The sequence below is a fragment of the Elephantulus edwardii genome, unplaced genomic scaffold, assembly GCF_000299155.1.
Source record: "Elephantulus edwardii isolate Elephantulus edwardi_28Jun2011 unplaced genomic scaffold, EleEdw1.0 scaffold00260, whole genome shotgun sequence".
NCBI classification, from domain to species: Eukaryota; Metazoa; Chordata; class Mammalia; order Macroscelidea; family Macroscelididae; genus Elephantulus; species Elephantulus edwardii.
The window spans coordinates 1,837,016-1,859,935 of NW_006400010.1; the positions used below are offsets into that span (position 1 = coordinate 1,837,016).

Here is a 22,920-nt window from a genome sequence, read left to right on the forward strand (position 1 = left end):
GGACATCATGTTTGGCCGAGTGGAGAGATGGCGCAGGAGAGGAAGACCCTCGATGAGATGGATCGATTCTGTGAGTGGAGTGGTGGGAATGAGCGTGTTTGAGACAGCGGGATTGGCACAGGATAGAATGGCGTTTAGGGCTTTTGTACATAGGGTCGCTATGAGTCGCAATTGACTCAGTGGCACATAATAACAAAAACATAGCATCCTTAATTATAGCAACTTGAGGTTTGAATTTGTTCTTCAGTTCCTTGAGCTTAAATATTGCTGAGCGCGTTCGGCCCTTTTGATTTTCTGACCCCAACTCCTTGCACATTTTATTGTGACATTTTACATTGTCATCCCGTGCTGCCTTTTGAAATCTTCTATTCAAATCTTTAGTATCTTGAATTCTTCCCTGTGCTTTGGCTTCTCTGCGCTCCAGTGCAATTTTCAGAGTCTCTTCTGAGTAGCTTGCCCAAGAGGTAAAGCCAGCTTTCAAGCCTAGGCAATCTAATTCCAGAGTCCATATTCTTAATCACCTCTGCCCCTTGCCAGTCCATCTCATCTCCCCAATGCCTACCATATCAATATTTATGAGTTCCATTTCTTCCTTAATAATATCTAATTTTCCTACATTCATAATTCTCACTTTCCATGTCCCAATCACTAGTGTCTGCTTACAAGTGTTCCTCTTCCTTTGTATTTCCATACTTGAAAGCTCAATCTCAGTTGCCCTTTCTCTTATCTACATGTGTCCTGTTGTACATAGGGTTTTCAGAGGCCTGCTATTTCACATAACTACATGTACATAGTTATATTTTAAAGAATTTATTTTTAATTTCTAATACGTATATTTACTTCCAGAATTTTAACTATATTATCTCATGATTTTGTATTATCCTAATAGCTTTAGTGTCTTTTGTAAACATCTTTTTTGTGATACTAGAGTTTATGATGTAGTGATATATGAAGTTCTTTAGAATTCTTGTCAAAGAACTTAAATTCTTAATCAATGTACATTATTGAGAGAAATCTGCTTATAATTGTCAGAAGAGATGAGTAAAATATATTTGTAAAATATCTTTAAACAGGAGATTTATACTATTGAGGTTTAAGCTGTACTCAACTAAATCTGTGGAATGCTTTGTGAACTGTAAAATAAAGTATCAATGAAGCTTATAAACTTAACAAAATATACATGTAAAATATCAAACTATTTATTTTGAAGTACATTTTGCATACTACATGTGTGCTAAGGATGTCTCGATTTTTTAGGAGAGATATTTAACAGTGAATGCTTGACTTTAATACCTACCCACCAAACCAGAGTCACTGCCATTGAGTTGATTCTGACTCATATTAACGTTCTATCCAGTCTCCAAGGCTATAAATCTTTATGAATGGAGACTGCTCATCTATGCTTCCTGGAAGGTGCTGGTGGTTAATAGTCAGGCATGTTATGCATTACACCGTCAGAACTCCTTTAATGTCTTCAGTTGCCAAATATTACATTCCAATAAAAAGAAGCAGAAGTGGCATCCTTTTCCTAAACAGCATGCCCCTGGAAACTCTGAATTTTGATATATGTTGATAGTTTGTAGAGGGGTTTCAGGCCTTTTGTTCATAGGGTGGCTATGAGTCATTCTTGACTCGAAGACAACAACAATAACAATAAAAAGATGAAGGTCAGATGCAGAAGTGATTAAGAATATGGACTCTGGAATTAGATTGCCTAGGCTTGAAAGCTGGCTTTACCTCTTGGGCAAGCTACTCAGCGTTTCTGTGCTACAGTGTCATTTCCATGTCTCTAAAATGGATAACAACTCCCATCACATAGACTGTTGTGAAATGAATGTTGTTGGTGGGTGCCATCAAGTAGATTCTGAATCATAGAACGTCTGTGTCCCACAGATGAAATGTTATCCATTCCAGCCCCATCTGGACCGCTGTTGCTGTGCTTGAGCCCGTTGTTGCAGTCACTGCAGCCATTCGTTTTGAGGGTGGTCGTCTTTTTCATTCTCAGCTTTTCAGCATGATATCCTTCTTCAGGGATTAGTCCTTCTTGAAATAAATATAAAACACTTCAGATAGTCCCTGCACATTGTAACAAGTAGACACTAGTGGTGTGAAGATCGATGATGATAGTTTGCTATGTCCATTGAGTACATTTTGTTTGTTTCATTGTCTTTTCTTCTTTATCCTTTCACAATACTCAATACTTCTTCAGTGAAAACAAAAATAACGTTTGGAGTTTACTGTAAGGTTGCTAAGGAAGGACAGAACCCAGTTCAAACCAAGAAAGACCATTTATTGAGGAGAAACTGACTAAGGTAGAAACCAGCCCTTACTTAAAAGTTAGAGTGGAGTTTTATATTGTCTTCAAAGCAAATTGTGGATTTAGGATCTTTACAGCTGCTTGGTACCAGATAAGAGAGCAGGCTGGGAGTCTGGATAGTTATTCCTGGGAAAGGGAGGTAAAATCGTTTTGCAGCTATAACAGAGATAAACAGAGTTGCAGAGTCTGCCTTGATCATTACTGTGGCTGTTCTGGGTAAAGGGAAGGTGAACAACACTGAAGCCCTGACATTTCAGCCTTTTGTTGCATGATTTAGGCCGTCGAGGTTTTCTTCTGTAATTGCTTCCTGCTGGATGGGGCTGACAGTCTAAAGGAGGAAAAAGGCTGTTGATTTTAGGCTGTGGAGTTGGAAGATGTGACAGTGGACGGTAACGGTTGGTACTCATTTGATAATATGAGGAGTTCACAGACTGTGTGGTTCACAAAGGCTCTCATCTGCTTCTATAGAAAACTAGAGAGAAAGCGCATGAGGTAAGAACCAAACATTAAAATTAAGAAAATTACTATAAGAGGGCTGAGGAAGGGGAAAACCTAGAGAGCCAATTTCCAAAAGAGGAGAAAAATTATTGTTGGTTTTCTATGGCTGCTGCAAGACTTGTTTTTAGGAGTATAGGGTAATGATGGCCTGGTTTTGTCTTTTTGGTTTTTGTGGGGGTTTTTTTCTGATAGAGAGGTCCAGGGCATTTTTAATTTGGTCTACTGTGAGTATAGAGATTTTGGGAATTAAAAAGGAATGTACTCAAACTCCAGTTGAGTTGATCTGTAAGCAGAGGTAAGTTGAGTAGCCATAGATAGAGAAGACCCCTGAGGTAGAGTATGGAGTGGCATTATTTGACAAGGAAAGGGTATAATTACAGTAATAATTACTGCTTTTGTGCCATTAATTGAAATTAGACAGGTAATATTTGAGGTAGGGAGAAGTATTACATTGTTTGCTAGCTGACCCATGAGAGTTATTCTTTTAGGGTTCAAAGTGTTATTTTCTGAAGTCCAGTTAGGTGGAACAGGGGTGGCTACATATGTCCTTTATTGTAAAGGGAGACAAAGCCAACAGTCTTTAGCAAGTACTGGGCTGGGATGACTTAGAATTTGAAAAGTGGTATTTAAATAATGTCTAATAGGGGTTTCTGAGTCAACTGGCTGGGTGAGTTTCTTTAGTCCTAAGAGATTAATGCCCTTATAAGGTTGTGGGGTAATTTGGGCTTGGGCTATTATGGATTTTATTACTTGCTCTTGCCTTTTTGTCTATCTTCGTCTTGGACTCCTTCCCTTTCACTTACACCATGATGAGTATAGTAGGTCCAACACTTGGATTATACGGCATGTCTATGAAAAATGCTGGAGCTTTAGGTACTGGAAGCTACTAGTTGTCCAGTCTAGAAAGTGCTCCTAGCTAGTGTACAGAGAGTAGCAGACTTGTACCAATATGAGTGTAAATAGGTTAAGACAGAGTAGCAGGTTGAAAATAGGTAGGTGGAAGACTATAAGACAGAGAAAAAGTAACTTAGGGAGGGGGTTAGATTTGAGTGTCATAGTAAAGATTGGGTTATAGAGTGTGAGAGCTAGAAGGGATGGCTTCTAACAATATGGCAGATAGCCAGTTTTTCTTAGGGGAAGGAAGTAAGCAAACACTAGAACAAGGACCGCAAATATCAAACTAAATGCCAATATGAAAATAGAAGCCCGCTTTTTATGAAGAGATCTTTTCATGGATTTTTTTTTTTGTTAACAAATGATCCTTTATTGAAATATTTTCATCTGTAGTTCCTTAGCTAGCTGGGCATTCCACAGCACCACTGTTGATGTCTTCTATGATGTCATGAGGGTGACGGCCATCAACATTGAAGCCCACAGATTGGGCAGTTCCCAGGATCTCTTTAATAGTTCCAGAGAGTTCTCTGGCTAAAGACCGGTGTCGCATCTGCCAGGCAATGCCAACAATCTCATCAAAAGTGATATTTCCACTGTGCTTAATATTTTTCTGCTTCTTTCTGTCTCTGGGTGGTTCCTTTAGGGCTTTGATGATCAGGGCAGAGGCAGAAGGTACCACTTCAATCTGGGCCTGTCTGTTCTGAAAGGTCAGTTTCACTGTAATCCTTAGTCCCTTCCAGTCACCTTGGCAATTGCCTTGGCAATTGCCTTGGCACATTGCCTTGGCAATGTCATCACCAACCTTTTTTGGAGACAGACCCAGGGGGCCGATCTTGGGAGCCAGAGCAGAAGTGGCACCAACTTCCCCACCGGTACACCTCAGGTACACGACTTTAATCTTGTTGGGGTCGAACTGGGGCAGCATGGCGGAGGCAGCTGGTGTCAGATGAACCCAGATGCGGGACGACCAAAGAAAGTTAGTTGCACCGAGGCCTCCTCCGAGCCGAAAGACCAAAAGCCTCATGGATTTTTTTTAAGACTTGGGCTTTATGCCTTTTTTCCCTTTCTATTTAGAGGGTGAGGGCTAGAAGGAAGATGAAAAAGGAGATTTCATTGGTGTGAAAATCGAGAAGATTGTCTTATAAATGGAGGTCTTAGACTCAGGAGAGAAATGAGGAAAAGGAATTTATAGAGACCAGGAAAAGGAAGAATTCTTTTAGGAGTTCTCAAGGAAGAATTGATACTAGCAGGTGGGATGAATGTAATGGAGAGGGCTCATGAAAAATTTACTTAACAGTCTGTCTCTGTTTCTTTTGCAATTTTTGTTAATCTGACATTGGTGGGCCCCAAGTGGGAGCAGGTGTAGTTGGGTGATGACTAATCTTGGTTGCAGAGAGGATTCTAGGCTGGTGGGAAGAAGGCGGCATGGGTCTTCTTAATCTTGGAGAGATGGAAACATGGAGATTTTCCAAGTAGTTTCCCGACCGTGGGAGTGGTTAGGAGTACCTGAAAAGGACCTGTGACAAGTCTTCTTGACTGATGAGTGGGAAAAGAAAGGTTGCAAAGTCCCCCTTGTGGAGAGGTCACAGAGCAGACAAGACAGGATTTAGTGATAGATTGTAGAAGAGTGGGTAGATTGTGGCAGAACACTAAAGGCTTCACAAGTTGAAGGGCTTGAAATGCAGTCTTTTCCTATTTGATGGCCTTTGCAATGGATGGCTCCTACTTGGGTTGGGAAGGCAGCTGCTTGTAGGAGTTGGAATATGAGGGAGGCATTAGTGATTGGTGGTGACTCTTTTGTGGAGAGAAATCCACGCTCTTTCCAGATGGCTGTGTGTGAATGAAGGATGTGAGAGGCATATTTGGAATCAGTGTATATGTTTACCCTGAGATCTTTGGCTAGTGTGATAGCTCTAGTTAGAGTGACAAGTTCTGCTTTCTGGGAAGAGATGCCTTTGGGAAGGGAGTGAGACTTTCAGTGAGACCTGAAATTATTGAAAATGGCATATCCTGTAAGCTTGGTCCCATCTTGGGAGGTAGTGGAGCTGCCATCTATGAACCAAGTATCCTCTAGATTGACAAGTGGGGTACTGGTGATATGACTGAAGTGTGGGGTTAAGCTTTCTAAGCAGTCATGAGCAAGTATATAGTTTGAATTGAAAGTAAGGGTGTTGGATTGAAGTTACAGCTGTCTACTGTTAACTCAGGAGACTACAAAAAGATAGCATGGAAAAGTTGAAGTTTCAAAGGGGGGAGAGTTTTTAGAGCTTGATATGACAAGAGGTCTTTCAGCTGCTGAAGGGATAGAATAATGGTTTGTTGACCAAAGGTCAGGTTTTTGCTTTCTTTTGCTAGGAAGGCTGCCACTGCTAATGCTTGGAAGCAGGAGGGCTAGCCTTGAACAGTGGCTTTGAGAGGTATGCTACAGGGGCGAAGGAAGGACCCTTGTTTTGTCCTAGGACTCTGAGGCTTGTTCCTTGGCACTAAGTAAGTCTCAACCTAATAGGGCTATGGGACATCGAGGTAAAATGAGGAAGGAATATGAAAAAGGTATTCCTTGTATTTGGCAGGGGAGGGGAGAAGTGGCTAGAGGTGAGGAAACGAGAGCATCAATACCAGCAACAGAGATCTGTGAGGGGAAAGTTGGTTACCTGAAAATTCAGGTAGGGCAGAGTAAGTGGCCCCCATTTCTATTAAAAAGGAGATTGACTTAACTGCAGCTTGACGGTGAACCGTAAGCTCTTCCAAGGTGATGTTTGATGGGCCTGATGGCCCTGGGCCCCTTCAGTCTTCAGTAGCTAGGCCTGGCAAACTAGGTAGGCTCAGGTCTGGCTGGGAAGTGGTCGACTGGGGAGCTAAAGGGACTGAACCCCTCCTTATGGGAAGAGAAGGGGCAGTCTATCTTCCAGTTTCCTTTTCTCCACACCTGACCTGGTGGAGGTCGGGGAGTAGAACACTTTTTTGCTCAATGACCTTCTTTTCCACACTTAAGGCAGGGCCTAAATGGAGGCTTACTGGATACTCGTGCTTTTGAAACACTAGAGCCTTTAAGGGCCGCTGCCCAGGAGGTGGTAATTAGCCTTATCTCTATGGCCTCTGTCTGCCTTTTCTTGCTCTTCTTTATTTTTTATAGACTTTAAATGCCATATTCAGAAGATCTTGTTGAGGGGTTTGAGGCCTTTCTTCTGGTTTTTTTTTTTTGTTTGTTTTTTGAGTTTTTTTTTCCAAATATCAGGAGCTGATTGGGAGATAAAATGGACATTTACAACTATTATGTCTTCTGCCAAATTGGGGTCAATTTTTGTGTACTTTTGGAGGATTTCTGTTAATCTAGATAAAAACTGGGCTAGAGTTAAATCCAGTTTCCAGCTATTAGACAAGTGACCATGCAGTTGTGCTGGTCATGGCCAGGCATGTCAAGTTGGTAATTCCAGTTGGGATATTTCCCAGGGCACAGCTGCTACACCTACAAGATGGCAGTTGTCCATTCTGTGTAGGTCATAAATGTGTGCCTGGGCGACTAGCCAAACTCTCTCTCTTCTACCATACTTCCTGAGGAAAAGCGTTGGCTCCTTCTCAACAGAACCAGGCACCTATATTAGGTGAGGTCGTATGACTGGGTTAAATATTTTAATTCCTTGATATAGGTGTCTGGGTCTGTTGAGAAGGAGCCAAAGCGATTTTTTATTTGGAAGAGGTCTGAGAAAGAATATAGGATATGTGCTTGCACAATTCTCTCTGCTCATGCTATTGCAAAGCAGGGGAAGGGGCACTACTTGAGCCAGCAAGGCTGTGCCAGTGTTAAAGGCTGGAGGGGAGGGAGTAGGAACTTGATGGATTTGCCTGTGTGTATTTGGCTGGAGCACTGGAGGGAGGATGGTATGCAAAAGTATCTGCTGGGTATGATCAGAGAAGGAGAGGAGGTGATGTTTTTCCTGAAGGTCAGAGTTGAAAAAGGAAGAAAGTGATATTTTAGTTGTAAAAGGGTTTATTTATTTTTTTTAAACACACCTAGAAATCTGAACAGGATGTGTATAGAGGGAGAGAGAAAAGTGGAGAGTGAGAAAGTTTGGCTGCAGTTCCTGGCTGAGTCTGGGAGAGGCCAGAGGAGAGGAAAAAAGGAGAAAGGCTTTGAGTCTGAGGTGGACGTGGAGAGGTCCTTCTGTGGTGAGGCAACTTTTGCTTATAGCAGAGGCAGGAGAGCAGAAGCGTTGGGGCATTCTGAGAGATCAGCGAGATCAAAGGTGAGATATTTTTGATTGGAAAGGAAAGAGGGCTTAGAAAGAGTTAAAAGAATTTTCTAGGTACAGAAGTTTTGACAGAGGAGGACAGAGAGCAGCAGTTATGAAAGAGAGAGATTATTACAGGGAGCAGAGAGCAAAGAAGGCCTGGGTTTTGGGGATTTCTGACCATTTGCCATTGTGTCGGTAGACATTGTCGAAGTCTCTGAGACTATTGAATTCAAGTGTCAAATTTTAGGGCTATTGAGACCTATTATTTAATTGCTATTTTGGCTATGTCATGTTCTTTCAGTAAGATTGTGTCAAGGGAGCAGAAGGGTGTACCGAGAAGGGCAGGATTGGTTGGCTCCCATGATTATAGAGGGATATGTAGTGGGGGTTCCCAGAGAGTGAGAGAGACTTAATTTCCCTTAATTTCCTTTTGTCCTCACAAGAACAAGGTGTCCTTACAATGTGGGCATCTCCAGCATTGGAAAAGACTGGCTCAGGTGGCTGAGAGATCTGCCTAGCCTAGTGCTAGAACTTTTAGAGTCTGAAGAGAGCAAGAGACCTGAGAGAGGAGAACTGCCACCACTTACTCCAATTTAGTCTGGTATTGTTAGCAAGGCCAGCAGTGGCAAAAGACAGAAAGCCCCAGAGAAAGGTGTCCTCTCAGTAGTTCAAAGAGAGGAAGTCAGGACGCTAATCAAGCCCTTAGCAGAGTGAAAAGAATTAGGACAGTTCAGCACATCCTAGGTGCGTTGAGGCAAGAAAAGAGGGACAGGTTACATATAGAGGAAAGACAGAAGCCAGTTTCGCAGTTTCCTGAGAATCTTAATAGGGAATCAGGGCAGACTCCAAGCAGGTGGCGAGAGAAAGAAAGAGAATCAGGGATTGTTGCCTCCTGGCAGATACAGAACCAGAAATGTATGTAATGTGGCCAAGAAAGAACAGAACCCATTTAAGGCCAAGAAAGAACAGTACCCATTTAAGGCCAAAAAAAGATAGTTTATTGAGAAGAAACTGAGGGGTAGGCTCTAAAGCAGAAAACAGCCCCTACTAGGGTGGAGTTTTATACTGTCTAACAAGGAAATTGAGGAATTAGGATGTTTGCAGCAGCTCAGTGCCAGTTAAGAGAGCAGGTTGGGAGTCGTGGATAGTTAGTTATTCCTGGGAAAGGGAGCTAAAATAGTTGTGCAGCTCTAACAGATAAATAGAGTTGCAGCTGCTGCTTTGATCATTACTGTGGCTGTTCTGGGGAAAGGGAGGGAGAGCAACTTCACAGCCCTGATATTTACCTCTAACAGATATATTTTAATATTATTTGTAAATTTGAGGTCATCCTGTTAATTCCTGAGAAATGATTGCCAGGCGTTTTTTCCAATACTTTTTTTTAAAGTTTTATTATGTGGTTATGTGTTGTCAAGTTAACTACCACTCACTGACCTTATGAACAATGGATCTGAAACTATAGTTGTTGTTGATTGCCTTCAGGTCAAGCACAACTCATAGCGACCCTACAAACAAAAGACCTGAAGGGGCTACAGCTATTGACATTTGTCAAAGTTCATAGAGTTTTCAGAGGCATGTTGTTTAGGAAGTTTATTCCACTCCTGCTTCCAAACCTGTCATAGTATGTTATTGTTGTTATGTACCATTGAGTCACCTGTGATGCATAGTGACCCTATATACAGCAGCTCTGAACCCTTCCCTGTCCTGAACCAGTCTCATGAATTCTGACACACCAACACCCATTGATTGCCCCAGTTACTGTATCCAGTATCTTATCCAGGGTCTTCCTCTCCTTCACTGTCCGTCCACCCTTCCGAGCATGATGTCCTTCTCCAAGGCCCGATCTCTCCTGGCCACATACCCAAAAACATTGCAGTTCTTTTTCCCAGTACAGAAATATAAACATAAAAAATAAGTAAGGACTTTATATACTGTTACCAGCTTAAAACTAAATATTTCCGTGTAGTCATACCATAAACTACAAGTCACTTTAGCATTTGATTTCTGTTCATATTTTGTATCCAAAAGTTTAAATATTTTATACAAAATTATAAACTTTCATATAAGAAAAATTATTATCTTTTGATTATATTTCAAATTACAGATCTAAACTCAGCCATGTTTGGAACTGATATCAGTATTTTAGACATGTTGTTTTTAGGTGTCATTGAGCGACCCTTTGAACAAAAGATCTGAGCCTTGTTCTATCCTGTGCCATCCTCACACTTCCTGACACACAGGAGCCCATTGCAGCAATCACCATGCCAATCCAGCTAGTCGAGTGTCTTCCTTTCCTTCGCCAACCCTCCACCCTGCCCAGCATCGCGTCCTCTGTGGAATAGCTCCTCCTAGCAAGAAGACCAAAGTATGAGTGGCAAAGCCTCATCATTCTTGCCTCCAAAGAGCACCCCGGCTGCACCCTCTCAGACACATATCTGTTCTCTTGGCCATCTCTGGAATGTTCATTGCTCTTCTCCAACATCACAGCTCAGAGACATCAATTCTTCTTCTATCATTCTTATTCATTGTCCAGCTCTTAGATGCATAGCGAGTGATCAGAAAGACTATAGACTAAATCAGAGGCACTTTAGTCCTCAAACTGTCATCATTACTCCTCAATAATTTGGAGATATCTATAACTGCAGATTTTCCCAGTGCATTGTGTCTCCTTATTTCTTGACTGCTGGTACAAAGGGTGTGAATTGTGAATCAAAGCAAGATGAAGCTATTGACAGTTTCAGTCTCCTCTCCATACATCATGATTTTGCCTATTTGACCAATGGTAAGAATCTTTGTTTTATTGAAATTGAGATGCAGTCCATACAGAAGGCTGCATTCCTTGATCTTTTGCAACAGGTGCTTCAGGTCCTTCTCACTCTAAGCAATCAAGGTTGTGCCAGCTGCATAATGCAGGTTATTGATGAGTCTCCCTCCAATCCTGATGCTACCCACACTCTTCTTCATAGAGCCTGATTCTCAAATAATTTGCTCAGGATACAGATTAAATAGGTATGGAGATAAAATACAATCCTAACATACTCCCTTCTCAATTTTAAACCATGCAGTGTTCCCCAGCTCTGTTTGCACAAAAACCTCCTGGTCCAGGTATAGGTTTCATGTTAGCACAATTAAGTGCTCTTGGACTCCCGTTCTTCTCAATGCCAGCCACAACTTGGTATGATCCACATAGTCAAATGTCTTTGTGTAGTCAATAAAGCACAAGTAGACATTCTTCTGATAATCTTTACTTTTAGCCAGGATCTGTCTAACATCAGCAGTGATATCCTTGGTGCCATGATTTCTTCTAAATCCTGCTTGAACTTCTGGCCGTTTCCTGTCTATGTACTGTTCTAGCCATTTTTTAATGATCTTCAGCAGTATTTTGCTTGCATGTGATATTAATGATATTGTTCGATAGTTTTCACATTCAGTCAGATCCCCTTTCTTGAGAATGGGAACAAATAAGGACCTCTTCCAATCTGTTGATCAGACAGACATTTTCCAAATTTAGTGGCATAGACTGGTGCATCCAAGGCTGCATCTGTTAATTGAAACAAGTCAATTGGTATTTCAGTGATACCTAGGGCCTTATTTTTTTGCCAATGCCCTCAATACAACTTCCACTTTCTCCTTCATTAACATTAGGTCCTTTTCATATGGTACTTCCTGAAATTTTTAAGTGTCAGTTGGTTCTTTTTGATACAGTAATTCTGTGTATTTCTTCCATCTTCTTTTGATATTTTCTGCATCATTCAATATATTCCCCATAACATTTCAATATTGTGACACAAGGCTTAAATTTGGTTTTCTTGAGAAATGCAGAGCAAATTCTTCCCTTTTAATTCCAGCTCTCTGCACATTCCTTTATATAATACTTTGCTTTGTCCTCCCAATCTGCCCTTTGGAGTTAAAATAGCCCACACAAACTATCCTTTTTTAAAATTTTTTTTCTGTAATTATATTTTATTAATTTTCATAAACATTTACAGAGATGTTGGGTTTCCATTCATTCATTGTTGCACCATTCTCTCTGCCCTCCTCCCAGTTTGTTCTTGTCCAAATGCCACAGTGCTTGTCAAAGCCAGTTCTGATTAATCTTCTTTGTCAGTGTGTCCTTTGCCATTCCCTATCACTCCTCCCTGAGAGAGACTTCACCCTGAGTCATAAGGAAAAGGGGATGGCGTATTCTCTTAGCTACTTCCTGCTGAAAAGGGACGCTGTGGGTTTCAGGGTGAAGATCTTCTTTCACTACTCTAAAGGGCCCCTTTGGCAGTAGGAAACACATAGACTGTTATGGAGATTGATTTTGGAATTTAGATGCACTCTTATTGATTGTGCTTGGCCGTACATGTTCATATCCTTGAAGATGTATCATGGGGGTGTTGCAACCTAGAAGACACAAATTTGACTAACAAATTATAAGTACATGAGTCAAAAATTATGGAAAAGTAAAAGAAAAGATTCTTTCATTGTTTTACAAACCCTCCCCCAGGTCCCCTCCACCATGCAGCCCTCGCTCTAGACTCCTGTGATGACAGAAATACCTAGTTATAGATCTGTTTTAAACAGTTTTCTCCCTCCTCTGTTTCAGTGCAGTATACATTATTGAACCCATCTTACTCAGTCTCTCCCCAACCCCAAGGACAGTCCCATTCTACAACAGTGGCATCATGTAATATTTGTCCTTTTGTGACTGGGATATTTCACTCAGCATAATGTTCTCCAGAGTCAACCATTTTGAATAATATTGCATGAGTTCCTTGTTTTTTAATGCAGCATAGTATTCCATTGTGCAAATATACCACAGCTTCTCTAGCCATTCGTTTGTTGATGGGCACTTAGGTTGTTTCCAACTCCTTGCTATTGTGAACAAAGCTGCAATAAACATGGGTGTGCATATATCTGCTTGGATGTCAGCTATGGTCTCTTCAGGGTATATTCCCAGTAGTGGAATTGCTGGGTCAAATGGTATCTCTATTTGCAACTTTTTGAGAAAGCGCCATACTGCTTTCCACAGGGGTTGCACCATTTTACACTCCCACCAACAGTGAATCAGGGTTCCAGTTTCTCCATAACCTCACCAGCATTTGTTGCTTGCTGTTCTGTTAAATTTTGCTATTTTGACTGGGGTGAAATGAGATCTCATAGTTGTTTTAATTTGCATCTCTCTTAGGGCTAGGGATTTTGAGCATTTCTTCATGTGCTTGTTAGCCATCTGAATGTCGTCTTCGGTGAAGTGCCTGTTCATATCCTGTGCCCATTTTTCTATTGGATTCTTTACCTTTATTCTTTTTATTATGTTACTATGAATAAAACACAAAGCTCTGTACTAATAACATAAAAAATAACTTCTTATTTGTAACTGAGATATTTCTCTCAAAGTCTTTCAGACTAATCAATGTTATGTAGAGGTTTTCAAATTCTTTGTTTTTCAGTGCTGCATAATGTTCCATTGTGTGAATGTGCCCTCAGTTTTCTATCCAGTTGTTGATGGGCACTTGGACGGCTTCCATCTCTTCATTATTGTGAATAATATGACAGTAAACATGGCTGTACACACATCTTTTGGAGTCACGGCTCTCAGCTGGATCAAATGTTATTTCTATTTCCAACTTTCTGAGCCAAGATGTGATCTTGAATCTATTTCATCTGAATTTCAAGATCATCTCAGGAATAGGTTTGAGGCATTGAACACCAGTGATCAAAGACCAGATGAGATATGAGATGTTACCATGAAGAAAGCAAACGATCATTACAAAAACAAGAGAAAGAAAAAAATCAAAATGGATGTCAGATGAAACTCTGAAAATTACACTGGAGCGTCAAGAAGCCAAAACAAATGGAAAACATGCTGACATAAAAGTGCTGAGCAGAAGATTCTGAAGAGTAGCTTCGGAGGATTTTCGATATATTGATCTTTTGGAATTAAAAGCCTATGCAAACCACAACCAAATCTTGTTTTTTTGGTTGATACTGGCTCATTGTGACCCCATGTGTTGGAGTAGCACTGCTTCATAGGGTTTCTTGGCTGTACTTTTTTAAAATTATTTTACAGTTGTTGGCATACAAAGTTCATAAACATTGTTTCACAACATTGTGCTTCATAAAATCATTCTCATTCCTTATGCTTTATAAAATTAATCAACATTGAATAATGCCCACCATTATTATCCTGTCTTTCCAGATCCCCACTGAATCTTTCCCATTTCTTTTATCCACCCCTCATTCCACCCATCAAATTTTAGAACCCTATGATTCCCCCCTTGCCCCTCCATCCCTCTGTTCCCACTCCCTTCTCCCTTTGGATCCCCATACATGTATTACTTGTTATCCTTCTGTTTTTACAATAATGTGCTGTCCAGTTGCTTGTGACTCATAGTGACACCAAGTGCAACAGCCCTAAACCATGCTCTATCCTTTGCCAACCTTACTGTCTCTGACACCCCTACCCTTTTACCCTAGTCACTGAATCAGTCCATCTCATCGACAGTTTTCCTCTCTTGTGCTGTCCCTCCACCCTCCCAAGCATGATATACTTCTCCAAGGACTGGCCCTCCTTGCAACATGCCCAACGTATGGCAGATGAAGTTTCAGAATTTTTCCCTCCAAGGAGAAGCCTGATTTCACCCTTTCTAGGATGAACCTATTTGTTCTCCTAGCAATCCATGGTATATTCAGTACTCTTCTTCAGTACCAGAGCTCAAAGGCATCAATTCTCCTATCATCTCTAGTTGTTGTCCAGCTTTCTGATGCATAGCAAGTAACTGTGAAGACTATGACCTGAATCAGACACACCTTAGTATCCAGACTGACATCGTTGCTCTTCAGAACCCTGGAGAGACCTCTGACAGCAGAATTCCCCAATGAATTTCATCTTTTAATTTTCTGGTTGCTAGTACCAAGAGTGTTGATTGTGAAGCCAAGCAAACTGAAGCTGTTAACAATTTCATTTTCCTCACCATGCATCATGATCAATTGGTCCAGTGGTGAGAATCTTTGTTTTCTTGATGTTGAGCTTCAGTCCATACCTAAGGCTGCAACCTTGACCTTCTGCAGCAAGTGCTTCAGGTCCTTCTCAGTTTCAGTAAGCTGGATTGTGTCATCTGCATAATGCAGATTGTTGATGAGTCTTCCTCTAGTCCTGATTCCACATTTCTCCTCATTAGCCCAGCCTCCCCTATAATCTGTTCCGCATACAGTTTGAAAAGGTATAGAGATAGGACACATACCAGGCAAACACTCTTCCCAATTTTGAAGCGTGCAATGTCTCCTTGCTCTGTTCTGACGACTACCTCCTGGTCCAAGTATAGGTTTCAGATAAACACAATTGAGTGTTCTGAGATTTCCATTCTTCTCAGAGTTAGCCACAGTTTGTTGTGACCCACACAGTCAAATGCCTTTGCGTAGTCAATAAATCACCGATAGATATTCCTCTGGTACTCTCTGCTTTCAGTCAAGATCCATCTAACATTAGCTATAATGATCCTATATTTGATCTTAGCCAAAAGACCGAGAAGGCATAGGTATAATAATCCTAGTACCCTGGCCTCTTCTAAACCCAGCCTGCACTTCTGACACTTTTCTGTCAATGTGGTCTTAACAGTAGTTTTTGTATAATTTTCAGCAGACTCCTGCTTTCATTAACATATTTCAAAGTTCATAGAGTTTCCAGAGGCATGTTGTTTAGGAGGTGGATATGGTCGCTATGAGTCATGCTCAACTCAAAAGCAATCAACAACAACAAGAATTTGGTATCATGTGATATTAATGATATTGTTCCATAAGTTTGGCACTCTGTCAGGTCACCTTTCTTTGGAATGGGAACATAAGCAGTATTTATCCATATGAAACTAAGTTAGTTCACTCAGCATAATTTGGCTGTAATTGTTATTTAAAAAAATCATCAGGCATTTTTCTACAGCCCTGCTGGGTAGAATCAAACTGCCAGCCTTCGGGATATCACAAATAGCTTGTATCACCTGTTGTGTGCCGTCGAGTCACCTTCAACTCATAGCAGCCTTATGTATGACAGCTCTGAAGCCTGCCCTGTCCTGAGCCAGTTTCACTGACTCTGACACACCTACCCCCATTGCCCCAGTTACTGTATCAATCCATCTCATCAGAGGTCTTCCTTTCTTGTGCTCCCCCTCCACCCTTCTGTGTATGATGTTCTTCTCCAAGGACTGGACCCTCCTGGCCATGTGCCCAAAGTATGTGATATGGACCTTCAAAATCCTAGCCTCCAAGGAGAAACTTGGTTTCACCCTCTCTAAGACAGACCTATTTGGTCCATGGTATGTTCAGTACTCTTAACAAGCACCACAATTCAAAGACATCAATTCTTCTTTCATCCTTAGTCATCATCCAGCTCTCTGATGCATAGCAAATACTTGTGAAGACTATAAAGCTTTCCCAGTGAATTCTTAAGTAGTTCTGTACTGTAAACCTTGAAACTTCTTGGCTTTGTATTTCTTGTTTTATCTATAGGGAGCTATGGTAGCCATGTCCATGAGGAGTTGTGCAACAGTCTCAAAGGTCACTCGTGTCCAGTGGTTTGAATCCACCAACATCTTCTCAAGAGAAAGATGGGATATCTCCTCCCATAGGATTTACCACCTGAGAAACCTTCAGCTATGAGTTAGTTCTTGACTTCAATGAGTTTGAGTTGTTTTATCTATTACTTTATTTTCATGAAAACATACTTATTCAAATGGCATTGTAGGTGATGTGCTAAAGTACAAATGAAATGTCAGGGGTCCGAATCTATCATCCTTTCCACATGAGTGAAATGAACAGTCTCCTCCTTTAAAGATAGCCTGAGAAACTCAATGAAGGATCACCATGAGTCAAAATTAACTCACTGACAGTGGGGTTATTGCTTTATAAAACATACATTTAGAAACCCAGGTGGCACAAGGTTTAAGTGTTTGACAGCTCCAAAATGATTGGTGATTCACACCCACCATTATTCCAGAAATCCATGGGAGAAAGATGACTTACCTCATACACCTTATGGGGCAGTATTACTCTGTCCTGTGTGCTGTAAGTTCGAATCAACTCAAAAGCAGAAACTAGTGGATTTGGTTTGAGAATACTCTTTTAATTGAGTGAGTAGCCAGAGACAGATGTAGGGATTTGGTTGGGAAGCATATAGCTAACTTGAATAGCTTTGGGAAATTAACATTATTGAAATTGCTGCTTATAGTGCTAAATGTGTGCTTTTTCTTAAATGACATTCTTGGCTGCTGTTCAGTCCTTTAGATTTCAGATTTAGAGTTCATTGAAATTAGCATTTTTCACTTATGAAATCAGTATTTTCAGATGCAAAGCATTTTTGTAGGTAAATTTTGTGATTTTTTCCCCCTAGTGAGAATTCAAAGCAGTAGCATCTTTGAGAGGAAGAAACGTCATTCATTTAATCTAGTATCTTCTCTTTTAAAAAAAATATGTATTTTAATACTTAAACTATAAATCCTTTTTAGTGATTTTCCCCCCTTTAAATTCCCATTAGTATTCACATGCTGTGCATGAGAGAGCTGGACAATGACTAGGGATGAGAGAAAGAGAATTGATGCCTTTGACTTGTGGTATTGAAGCAGAGTATTGAATATACCAAGAACTGCTAAGACAACAAACAGGTTCATCCTAGAGAGAGTCAGACCAGACTGCTCCTTGGAGGCGAGAATTCTGAAGCTTCAGCTGACCTACTTTGGACATTTCGAAAGGAGGGACCAGGCCTTGGAGAGGGACTGCATGCTTGAGAGGGTAAGAGGGGCAGTGCAAGAGAGGAAGACCCTCAGTGAGATGGATGGATTCAGTGACTAGGGTAATGGGTGTAGGTATGTCAGAGACATTGAGATTGGCACAGGATAGATCAGGGTTTAGGGCTATTGTACATAGGGTCGCTGTGAGTCGCAGGAGACTCGACAACACATGACAGCATCAACAACAACAACATTCACATACACAGTAACTGCAACAGTGGTCTTGGACATGATGGAGATTATTAGGATGGCTCACAATAAAACAGGCTTCCATCTTATTTTTAATAGAGTTACTGTGTTAGTCAACTCAATAGCACATAACAACAGCACTACTCATGTTGTTGTTGGACTGGTCCTTCCTTGCAACATGTCCAAAGTATGTCACATGAAGCTTCAGAATCCTACTCCAAGGAGTTTCACTCTCTCCAGGACAGACCTGTTCATTCTCTTAGCAGTTCATGGTATAGTCAATATTCTTATCTAACATCACAGCTCAAAGGCATCAATTCTCCTTCTATCATCCCTTGTCATTGTCCTGTTCTCTGATGCTTTGCAAGTGATTGCATGTACCATGGCCTGTATCAGGTGCACCTTAGTCTCCAGACTTACATAGTTGCTCTTCAGTACTTTGGAGAGGTTCCTAACAGCAGACGTTCCCATCACGATATGCCTTTTAGTTTCCTGGCTGATGGTGCTAAGAGTGTTGATTGTGGAGCCGAGCAAATGAAAGGTATGGACAATTTCAATCTGTTCACCATCCATCATGATGATACCAATTGGCCCAGTGGTGAAAATCTTTGTTTTCTTGATATAAGGCTGCAATTCCTGACCTTCTGCAGGAAGCGCTTCAAGTCCTCCTCAGTTTCAGCAAGCAGGCTTGTGTCATCTGCATAACGCAGATTGTGGATGAGTCTTCCTCCAATCCTGATGCCACATTTCTCCTCATAGAGCCCAGCCTCCCAAATAATCTGCATATAGATTGAAAGGTGTGGAGATAGGACACATCCCTGGCGTACACCTTTCCCAATTTTGAACCATGCAGTGTTTCCTCACTCTGTTCTGATGACTGTCTCCTGGTCCAAGTACAGGTTTCGCATTAGCACGATCAAGTGTTCTGGGATTCCCATTCTTCTCAGAGTCAGCCACAGTTTGTCTTGATCCACACAGTCAAATGCCTTTGCATAATCAATGAAACACATATAGACATTCTTATGGTACTCTCTGCTTTCAGACACTCATAATTTAATTTTTAACTGTGATTTGATTGAAACTTTCCAGAGAAAATTGGTTTTCTGTTCCACAGTTCATATATATTTTGTTTCATGATATTGATAACCCTCACAAAACTACAGATATCTTTTAATCTCCCACTTCCTCTTGTGTTCAAGTTACCATTTTTTCTTCTTTACTTTCCCTTCCCCTGAACTTTATCCCTGGACAAGTGTTGTGTTGGCCTTTTTTAACTCCAGTGCTTGGTTGTTCCAAAGAGTAGACCTTCCTTATGTTACTGTTCTCCTTATTTGCCTGTCTTTTGTTTATCTGAAGGTTGAATCATGGCAGTGAGTTCAATTCCTAATTCAAAAGTGAACAGATGATTGGTTGTAATTATTAAAACTTCATTAACAAGACACAAGGGTAAAATAAATGAGATGCTTTGAAATACTCTTTGTTGTTGAGTTGGACCTAACTCATAGCTCCCCCTCCATTGGGTTTCAAGGTTGTGAACCACACTGGAGATTACTCATCTTTTGCCTAAAGAACTGATGGTAGATCTGAACTGCCTTTGGATTAGCTGCTGAAAATCCATATCCAAAATGTTTTTGAAATGTTATTATTTGCTGGCTTTAAAATATAGTTTTATTTGTGTGTTTTGATTCATTAAATTCCTTTATAGTGTTCATTGTAGGGAACAAGACCATCAGCTGTATTATATATGATCATTATTCAAATTAGTTTGAGAACTAAAGTGTGCTATGGTCTTTTCAATTCCTTGATATGCATCTTAGAGCTAGACAATGACTAAGGATGATGGAAGAATTAATGCCTTTGAACTGTGGTTTTAGAAGAGTACTGAGTATCCCATGGACTGACAAAAGAACAAACAGATATGTCTTGGAGAAAGTGCAGCCAGAGTGCTGCTTGGAAGAAAAGATGAGAAAGCTTCATCTGGATGTCTTACTAGGAGTGGCTTTTCCTTGGAGAGAGACATCATACTTGGAAAGTTGGAGGGTCAGCAAAAGGGAGGAGTGATAGAATGACTGCAACAGTGGACTACAGCGTGTCACACAGTTAAGGAGTGGTCATAGAGTTGCTATTAGTCATAGTCTATTTGACAGCAGCTAACCACAAAAACAACACCTATTGGTTGTACTCTTTGCTCGTTGTTTTACACAGAGGAATAATTAAGCAGAATTAGACCACTTGCCGTCTAGTACTTTGTGCTTTTCTGTCTGACCTTTTTTTAGTAGAAATAATTTTTTATTGTCATTTTTTTCTTTCAAGTAAATTACTAAATGTCCACATTTTAGTTGTAATTTATTGGCACTGTAGAAATCTAAAAATGTGTAAATTTCAAGAAAGTAATGGCACAATAGTTGACTGTAGTTTACTCTACTATTATAAGCTTTTATTTTTCCAAAGAACATATAATATGGACTTCTGAGGGGGCATGAAGTAGGGTCTGTCTTAAGAATATTGAGTTATCATGCTGCATTTTGTAAATCTCAGGTAATTTATTCATCAAGTAGATTTTATTATATTGACAGCTGTGGTGACATAGTCCACAGGAAGTTGTACTGCTGACCTAAGGTGTTGAATCCTCCAGGGTTTCTCAGAAGAAAGATAAGAAGTCTTCTTCCATTGGAGCAGGAGGAGATGGGCAGTTTCCTCAGGAGAAAGATATGTTCCTTAGAGAAAAATGGACAGTTTCTTCCCACTCAAGGGAGGAGATGGGCAGTTTCCTCCCTTGGAAACCCACTGGAGTGTCAGCTATGAATCACTTTTAACTTTACAGCAATGAAGAGGACACACCTCTTCCCACAAACTTTCAAATCAGAACATTAAAATAGGATGCTTTCAGTAGCTCAATGACCACATCATTGAATCTTGAATGTGTGACATTTTTACTTCTGGACATGTGACATCTTGACATCTATAGAGTAATTTTGGTGTTTTATAAGTGAAATTATAATGTACCTTAAAATATTCCAGTTACTTCACCAGTTTTTCTGATGCTGTATCTTTTTCTTAGGGTATGTATATTAAATCAACATATGATGGCCTGCATGTTATTACTGGAACCACAGAAAATGTAAGTAGTAACAGCATTTCAAATTTTTTATGTATATTTCCCCCTTTTATTGTTTAACAGCTTATGTATCTCACATAATTGAGATTTTTTTTTGTAACATGAGAAAACTAAAACTAAAAGGACAGACTGAGAAAGTGTAGGTTTCAGAAGAATTTCAGTCATTTAGTTTAATATGTTGTTGTTGTATGTGCCGTCAAGTCGTTTGCGACTCATAGCGACCCTATGTACAACAGCCCTAAACCCTGCTCTATCCTGTGCCAATCGCATTGCCTCTGACACACCCATCCCGAGTACCCCAGTCACTGAATCAATCCACCTCATAGAGGGTCTTCCCCTCCTGCACTGTCCCTCTACCCTACCAAGCATGATGTCCCTCTCCAAGGACCTGTTTAATATAATAACTATTTACTAAAAGTAAATAGTTTCTATTCATGGTCAAATTTGTCTTTGTTAAGTATTTTCTGGTTCATGACAAGTTGTTGTGAAATCTAAAAGAACCAACTTCCATCTGTCAAGTATTTTAAGAACCTAAAACAAGAAAGGAACATCAGACACAGCAGGCTTCCTGAATTCTTGCAGTAAAATTCAGCTTCAGCTCTTGCAGGTTCCCTCAGAGTGGCCAATGATTCCTTGAAGTTCCCTGGGAACTTGTTAACAAATGCATATTATTATGCCCCATCCTCACCTGTTGAATCTGAAGCTCTGGGACTCAGTCTTTGTTTCTGAACAAGACCTCTGTTTTAACAGATGACTGTGACACATGCTAAAGTTTGAGAACAACCTGAAAGCAGTGGGCCAAAAGTTCCCAGATCTAGGTCCTACAACCAGTTCAGCTTTTTAAAGGCAGTGTAATTTTTAGCAAGTCACCCTGTCATTATATCAGTTTTTTTGATTATAAATGAAAATTATACTACTTACCCTATATATCTTATTAAGTTGTTAAAGAAATTTAGTACCCTAACAAATGTGAAAGATGATGCTATATCTTGTAATGGTCATGGTAGGCATTAACGTGCTCAATGATTGATTTTAATAGCATAATAAATCTGTATTGCTGCATTTGATTATCCTAGATTTCCGTTCTCTTTTATAAGCAGGTGCTGAGCTTTATAGAGATTCTGACACATTACATATTTTTGGAATGCTCCTTAAGAAAAGAATGAAGTTAAATAAGTTTAATCTGAAGTTCTTATTGATCTCAACATTTCACCAGACTTTTCTTTTTAAAAATCAACACTCTAGTAATCTAATTCCGTTATTATTTTAATCATTTGTTGACTTTTTTACCACATACGTCACTTGGTTTCTTGTGAATATGCATCAGGTGAATTCCAGTAGTGCTTTCAGAACTTGACACTAAGTATTGACAGTCATCTGGAGATCAAGAATATCAATTAAATACTATTGTGAACTTTTTAAATGCAGTAAGGTACTGTAAACTAGACTGTTGCCACTGATAATTTTTTATTTATTTGTACATTCATTTCATTATTCATTTATTCATTTAATAAACTTCTTTTCAAGTCTTAGGTTCTCTTGACATGGGATTAAGTATTAGAAGAATTTTTAAAATTCATTTAAAAATTTGGAGCTTGTTGCCCCAAAAGACTGAGCATCCAGTTAGGATTTATCTGTATAAACAAATAGTGAAAGTTTAATGGACAAAGGGAAAATATTAAATGTTGCCAAGTGAAATCAGAAGCAATCACAGAAATTAGAACCTTTTTTTATCAGTTTCCTGAGAAATTGATAGGAATAGACTTCTATTGTGTGGGATCTGTAAGTAAAAGACAGTTGAGCATTATGCCTTACTCATTAATCATTTCGTACTATTTCATAAATGAAGGCATGGTTGAAATAAAAATTTAGGAATTGTCTATTAATAGTTCATTTAATTGTGCTTGC

General features: G+C 40.0%; 2 protein-coding genes across 2 annotated transcripts in view; one reads left to right on the forward strand and one right to left on the reverse strand.

Annotated features, from left to right (window-relative positions):
• The window catches only part of CNKSR2 (connector enhancer of kinase suppressor of Ras 2), a 287,354-nt gene that overhangs the window by 95,147 nt on the left and 169,287 nt on the right, over positions 1-22,920 (forward strand). Inside the window, exon 6 of the mRNA XM_006899544.1 lies at positions 20,956-21,015. Coding sequence (XP_006899606.1) covers positions 20,956-21,015 — 60 coding nt within the window. The remainder of the gene's footprint in view (positions 1-20,955; positions 21,016-22,920) is intronic.
• Positions 4,107-4,713, reverse strand: LOC102873596 (60S ribosomal protein L12-like). Its single transcript, XM_006899526.1, has one exon. The coding sequence runs from the start codon at positions 4,632-4,634 to the stop codon at positions 4,107-4,109; it is 528 nt and encodes a 175-aa protein (XP_006899588.1). The 5' UTR covers positions 4,635-4,713.

Bases quoted from the DNA above. Each gene is read 5' to 3' on its own strand.
- LOC102873596 (XM_006899526.1), bottom strand. From the start codon at position 4,634: ATGCTGCCCCAGTTCGACCCCAACAAGATTAAAGTCGTGTACCTGAGG.